A 6,988-nucleotide genomic window follows, 5' to 3' on the forward strand; every position below is an offset into this window, starting at 1 on the left:
TGATTTGGAAGGGACCTTCCTCAATCACAGTCCATACATCAATATCATGAGCACACACATAATTTTTGAACCTACACTTCCAGTAGGCAAATCCTTCACCATCAAAGTATGGTGGCCTAGAAGTGTTGAGCCCCTCAATTTGGTGTGTAGATGATGATGATGCCATGGATCGTTTTTAGCACAATATAAAGACAATATGGTCTTAGTTTTGAGCTCCCGCTTTGATACCAATTGTTGGGTAACCTAGAGGGGGGTGAATAGGTTACCACTAGTGGATTTTGCCTCTTTTTCGATTGGTTGCACACTTATATTAAATATAAAAAGCAGAAGTAAATGAGGCACAAGATTTATAGTGGTTCGGCTAACTTAGCCTACATCCACTCCTCTCAACCTTGAGGGAATTCCACTAGTATTTCCCTTTCAATACAATAGGTGGGGAAATGACACCTTTACAACTCTTTTTAACAGGATAAGAGGATCCTTACAATCTTAGTTCTAGGACAAGAGTATCCTTTCAATCTCTTAAGGATGAGAGGGTCCTTGTACTAATCTAAGTACAGTCTAGATTAATACAACAATGCTTTATCAAATCAAAAGCATAAACAAGTAAATACAATAGAAGTTTGGTATAAATACCTATCAAAGAGTAGTGACACTTTTACCCTTTGAGTGATGGTGCTCAATGATATGAATGAGAGTGATGCACCTTGAGTCTCCTAGATGACTCTCCTTGATGGCATGAGTTGGAGAGAGTGGAGAGTTAAGAGCTTGGTAATATCTCTTTGAAGAGCTTGAATTGAATAATTTAGCTCAATGACAAATTCTCACTTTTGTACTTTCTCAAATGTACTATGCACTTTTTCTATCAAAAAGATGTATTTTGTTCCTTGTTTGGATGTGTTTTATAAAGCCAAAAGTTGGAGTTTGTTTGTTCTCCAACGGATATAAAACTGTCATATTTTTAGACTGTCGGTCGACCTATAAAGTTGTCGGTCGACCATCAAAAAACTAGCCGTTGAAAACTAGCCGTTAAGCCCAAGTTTGGGGCTGTAGGTCGATTGTCGGTCGACCTATGGATCGACCTACAAGTGTCGATCGACCGATAGATCTGTCGGTTGCAACCGACAGGCTACTGGAAACAGGTCCGTATTTTTTATATTCGTAGGTCGACCGACGAGTCCGTAGGTCGACCGACCGACGATACGCTTATCCTATTTTTTTGATTGTCTGTCAAGGGGATTTTTGGTCCAGCTTGCTTGGGGACTTCATAGGTTTTTGTCTAACATTTTAATGGCCATGTTTCTTGAGTCTAGGGCATGGGAATGAGTTCCTCCTAGGGTCTCTTATATGTGAATGCAATGTGTGTGCAATGTGATATGCACATGTAGTGAAATGTGTTCTATTGCACTTGAATCTTCTTGGAGAGTCTTTGTCTTGTTAATTCTTGGCTTCCTTTAGAAGATGTTCCTCAATCTTCAGTCATGACAAGACAACAATCCACCAGTATATATGCTCCTAATTCTCTTGAGAAAAAGAGGGGACTGGTGTATGTTTCTTACATGTGCAACTTCTATCAAAGATAAATTTGAATTTATCAAGCAACCACTACACAGAAAACCTAAAGTATGTCTTTGTAATAGGGGAGATGACAAAAAATAAAAAATCCATTACTCTTCGTGGTATCATCAGCTACCTCCTACTAGCTTTTTGAATCCACCTGCCCCAAAAAAACCTGGTGGAGATAAATAGGCACAATAATTAGTAAGGTAGAAAAAATTCAATTCCAAGAACAACTCTAAAAACTATCATTTGACCAAGGCCATTGATATCAAAATCTAACTATCTTATATCAGATAGAAACATGTGCAGACAAAATTGAAATTCGTGCTTTCCTGGTATGATTGCATTTTCCTTACTTGTGGAGAATACAGTAATAAGCTGTCTTGCAAGGGAACATAAATTCAATTCCAAGAACAATAGCAGCATGCACTCAAATGACGAAAACAGCAGCAGTAACATCCTTGGCCGTGGGTGTAGTTTAAGCCTGTAAATGGCAACTCCAGTACTTATAGTATTCCAGTAACAGTAACAGCACAAGGGTATTACAACAAGGGATTGGGATCTACATCAGTTAGGGTTTGTTCAATCCAATAGCATTTCACAGGCAAAACAGTATTAACAAACATATATAAATGCATAAATGTCACTATATAAAATTTAAAAAATTATAAAAAAAACACAACTGCAATGAACCAAAACCAAATATAATTTATCAAATTTGGAATACGACTCACCCTTATCCTAACCAAAATTGGTTGAATGACAAAACTGTCACAAAAGAGTAACAAGTTCTGTATGACAAACAAGGGTTTAGTGAATAAAGAAGTGTTGTGTTACCAAAATGTTAAGAACAGGTCCTCATATAACATAAGTGTTTTACCATTAAAATCTATTTGCTCCGATCAATTTCTGCCTTATGTATTATCCCGTGCTCTCTCTATTTGCAAGGATAGGTTACTATATTGTGTATTAACCCCCAAGGTCTCTATTTACGAAGAGAAGTTGCTAACTTGTGTATGATCGCTCGTAATCCCCAATGTGTTAACCTAACAATAAGATCTATAAGAAACTAATAAATATAAATAGAACTTGTAATATAGATATACCAAGACAAGGAAAAGAATTATCATAGGACAATTTTGAATGTTGTGGCCTATACCGCCACAAGAAGAACAATGGTAACCCCTTCGGTTAGTGACTGTTTCAATGCCAGCAACCATACGTTGCAAATTCGATCTCCCCCTTATTATCGATCTACGTAAGGATTGATTTACTGTTTGTTGGACTACAGTTGAAGATTCAGGAATACAACTCAAACTAGGCACATTTGCTTGCAATCTCTGGACCTGCACTAACCCTTCATTCAATATTTTTAAAGCAACATCAAACCGTTCTTCAGAAAGAGATCTTTCTCTTGCAAATTTATTGGCAAGATCTTGTAAAAGCCATATTGGTTGTTGTGGCTGTCCTTGAGATAACCCTGACAAAGTTCCAGATGGGGTGTTACTAAATTGGGCCGCTATGGTGCACCTATGCATGATATACCAATCTGGAATGTAGGATCTGTCTGTTATCACATATATCTTAAGTATATGTCTGCATAGTATACCTTTGTTATTGAACAAGGTGCATCCACAAATTGTGATATCAGTCTGATGATTATCTAATACATATTGGACATCATTCTCTCGAACCCCATCAAAATGAAAGACCTTATACCTCTTCGCTATAACTTCATCATCACATTGATTTGCTTGAAGACCAAAACAAGCGAACCACTCTTCAGAGAAAAACTTAAACACCTTATTAGTATAAACATTAGCGGCTTGTTGCTCAATTCTATGACCTGTAACACAAGAAGGGAATAAGGTGATGCAAATAGCATCTTCCTTGGCTTCTTTTTCTCTTCTTTTGTTCACAGCTTCTTCAAATTGAGCAACAAATTTATTAAGAGGTATTGCTGATGTGAAGAAGCCCTGAAAATAAATATTCATCGACTCTCCCCTCTGTGTCGTATTCATTCCAACAAAAAAGGTGTTACAAAAGTAACAAGGCACCCAATGTTGATATATCCTGAACTGCTTCTTTAGCCATCGATGATCTTATAAATTAAATCTGTTTACCATGCTCTCCCAACGCTCCTCAAATTCAACTGGTGTATTAGAACCATAAATACAACTCCTATAAACTGCGTTCAAATCAGGATATTTCCTGTACAGTGCTCTCATATGTTGTATCATATGTTTCTCCAGATGTCATCCATATAACCGATGCACAGTCAATGGAAACACAAGCTTGATTGCTCTCATTATTCCTGGGTCTTGAATTGTAAATATTGCTTTAGGCTGCATATTTTTCATCACTCGAAGCCATGTCCTAAATAGCCATATAAATGATTCCTTTGTCTCATCAACTATTAGTCCACAACCAAAAAATGTACACTGCATGTGGTGATTAACACCTGTAAAAGGAGCAAATGGAAACTTATATTTATTTTTTTTTATATGTCATATCAAAGACAATTATATCACCAAAAGTCTTGTATTGTTCTCGTGCTCTACTATCAACCCAAAAAACTCCAATCAATTGGTGGTCTTCATTAACACGGATATCATAAAAAAACCCTGCATTTGATGCTATTTTACTCTCCAAATAGTTAATTGTTTGTTGATAGTCTACCCCTATGCAATTTCTTCGATTTGCCCTAAGTATAATCATACAAAGTTCATCATTAATACCGGCAAACTTCTCACCACCAGCAAAATCTTTTACAACTCTCATTATATGTGCTTGTCTTATGCCACACTTATACAGTCGTTGTACAAGGTCAACTGTACTTTTATGCCTTTTCTGATGTGATCTAAGTCTGAAAGAATCATTCCTGTTCACCAATATATGGTTGTGCTTCTTTTCAAATTTATCCACCACCCACACCCCATTACTACTCTTGATCTTCAATAAAGTCACACAATGAGTTTTCTTTGTCACACATTGCTGGTAATCCACCTTTCTCCGTTTGTCTTTTATTTTCTCACCCTGATTTGAACAGACATAGTATCTTGCAACTACGTGTTTATCTAACTTTGACCAATCCACCCTGTATTTCCGAACAGAAAACCCTCTCTCCTTGGCATAACTGTTATAATGTTGATATGCCTCATCATCAGTCGGAAATACCATGCCAATAGTAGGTTTCAAGTCATTAACACTGGTAATCATTACTGGGAGATTCTCTTCCCCATCTAAACTCAAATCCACAGCTTATTCCTCATCACCATCTTCTCCTTCTGAATTATTCCAATCATCATCATCATCTCTACTAACATCATGACCCACTGCATTTACTGTATTTTCACTATCAATAAGATACTCATCATTTAATACATCACTTGACCCAGTTTCATTTTTCCCATCAATAAAAGCATTGTATAGATCCGCTAAATCATTGAATTCCATTATCACCCAATATTGTATACTCCTGCAACAGTCTTACCATGTGTAGGACACGAGGAGAACAAAACTAAATTAAGACAAAATGTATTTAAATAATGAACATAGTATCACATAATTCAGCCAAATAGTCATTTGTAATATATGATATTACATAATTTCTGCTAATATAAAAAATGCTATCATGCATGTCCACATGTGATCCAAAAACAATATTTCAGGATCATCTATCATGCATGTCCACATGTGATCCAAAAACAGTATTTCAAGATCCAAAACTTTGTGGGCCCAGCTTCGTTGCCATTGACATTTCTAGAACTCCACAATAATTTAACCACTCTCTATCCCTTAAGATTCTCTCCCTTTATCTCTTCTCCCTCTCATCTCCTTCAAGGAGAACCTCTGCTCTTCTCTCTCTCTCTCTCTCTCTCTCTCTCTCTCATTATCTATCTCTTCATCTGTTTTTCTTCTCCAAAACGCATATCCATGTATACTGCACAAGATCATGTAACCTCACCACATTTTCAACTACGTAAAAAAAGAGAACCCACCAACAAATTGAAGATGGTGAAGAACAAATCATTCCTCTAATGGCTTCCCCCAAAGCAAATGGCATTCCAAGAGATGAGTACAAAAAGCTTCAAATAAAGCAATGAAACACTATGGCAAAGCTTCGAAAAAGCAACACATGTGGAGATCAGGTTGATGAGGAGAATGTTGGTATAGAGAAGATAAGCATGTAGTTGCAGAGTATCATCACTAGATGAGACTCACTAGGAATGGACAAACTTTTTGAAGAAACAGTTGTATACATTACCTCTGCAAGGTGAAGCTCAAATCCATGAAGTTTCTTACCATGCTTCTTTGAGACCAATGAGAAGGAGCAATCCATGTCCAATTTTGGAGCTCAATAATAAGTTCTTCATTACTCCTTCTAGCTAGTTCTCTTACATGTACAAGTACTAACCGACAAAGTGCATTTTTTTCCTCCTATTTTTATTAATTTCCATACTTCCATAGGAAGAGAGTACAGACTGGAATGGGTTATGATGAGTTGCTGTCATGAAATATTGGATTTTATATGCACATCTTCAATATGTAAATAGCTTGAGGTGTAGGGTAGGATAGGAAGAGACAAACTGAAACTCATTTATATTTTTTAGTTTTCTGCTTTGCTTAGGTGAGGGTGGGAAAAAATAGGGAATCAGAATAAGGCAAAATGGGAGTTTTTGATAACAAACTTTGTACTTTGAAAGCCATTATGATGTGTTACTGTCATGGAATTTTTTGTTTTTGTATAGCTAAATTATGTCTTCTTCAAGTCTAGCCAATATGTTTCTGGTTTTAATACCCCATTTTTTTCCCAATCACTTTTAAACTGATAATAACAGAAATATAACAAACAATGTACAAATGATTTCCTGGACATGAAATTTGAGGTTAGGGTAGGTTCCATGACCTACAATTCAATGTACAAATGATTTCCTGGACATGAAACAATGTTCAATGGTTGCTATTCGGGCTGCTTTAAACCTCCAGCATGGTGGAGTCAGGGACTTCTATATATGTTCTCTCTCTTCAAGGTGTGGTTTTTGGGAAGCCCTATCTGCTGCCTCCCCCCCCCCCCCGCCCCCTCTTTAAATTTCTGAGTTAGGAAATGTAACTTTTGAGGATATTACAGTTCTGTATTGAGATAAATTTTTTTTTTATCTCCTATTTTGAGAAGCAGATAATACAAAAAAAAGGTCAATTAAAATCAGTTCAGTTGAAGGAGGGTTTAATACATACAAAGGTCAATTAAAGCCAGTTCAATTAAAGCTTTAGTTTCCCTCTTTATATCTCCTATCTGCTGCCCCCTCCCCCCTCTTTAATGTTTGTCAGGACTACTGTTTACAAAGGTCAATTAAAGCCAGTTCAGTTGAAGGAGGGTTTCATTGGTTGCCATTCGGGCATAATTTCTATATGATTCAGAACTTAA

General features: G+C 36.6%; 1 protein-coding gene across 1 annotated transcript; it reads right to left on the minus strand.

The window, feature by feature from the left end:
- Nucleotides 1-2,549: 2,549 nt before the first annotated feature.
- LOC122655354 (protein FAR1-RELATED SEQUENCE 12-like) lies at nt 2,550-4,779 on the minus strand. The gene is made up of 5 exons (XM_043849556.1): nt 4,299-4,779; nt 3,829-4,021; nt 3,684-3,771; nt 2,835-3,566; nt 2,550-2,606 (listed from the first exon to the last, which is right to left on the minus strand). The coding sequence occupies exons 1-5, from the start codon at nt 4,777-4,779 to the stop codon at nt 2,550-2,552; spliced, it is 1,551 nt and encodes a 516-aa protein (XP_043705491.1).
- Nucleotides 4,780-6,988: the final 2,209 nt, after the last annotated feature.

Source organism: Telopea speciosissima, chromosome 3 (assembly GCF_018873765.1).
Source record: "Telopea speciosissima isolate NSW1024214 ecotype Mountain lineage chromosome 3, Tspe_v1, whole genome shotgun sequence".
Taxonomy (NCBI): domain Eukaryota; kingdom Viridiplantae; phylum Streptophyta; class Magnoliopsida; order Proteales; family Proteaceae; genus Telopea; species Telopea speciosissima.

What these genes read in the sequence shown, in the direction of transcription:
- LOC122655354 (XM_043849556.1), bottom strand. Translation starts at nt 4,779, where the DNA reads ATGATTACCAGTGTTAATGACTTGAAACCTACTATTGGCATGGTATTT. An exon ending in TTTCCATTGACTGTGCATCG is followed by an intron (nt 3,772 to 3,828) that starts GTTATATGGATG and finishes AGCACTGTACAG; the next exon opens with GAAATATCCTGATTTGAACG. An exon ending in AGGAGCGTTGGGAGAGCATG is followed by an intron (nt 3,567 to 3,683) that starts GTAAACAGATTT and finishes AATACGACACAG; the next exon opens with AGGGGAGAGTCGATGAATAT.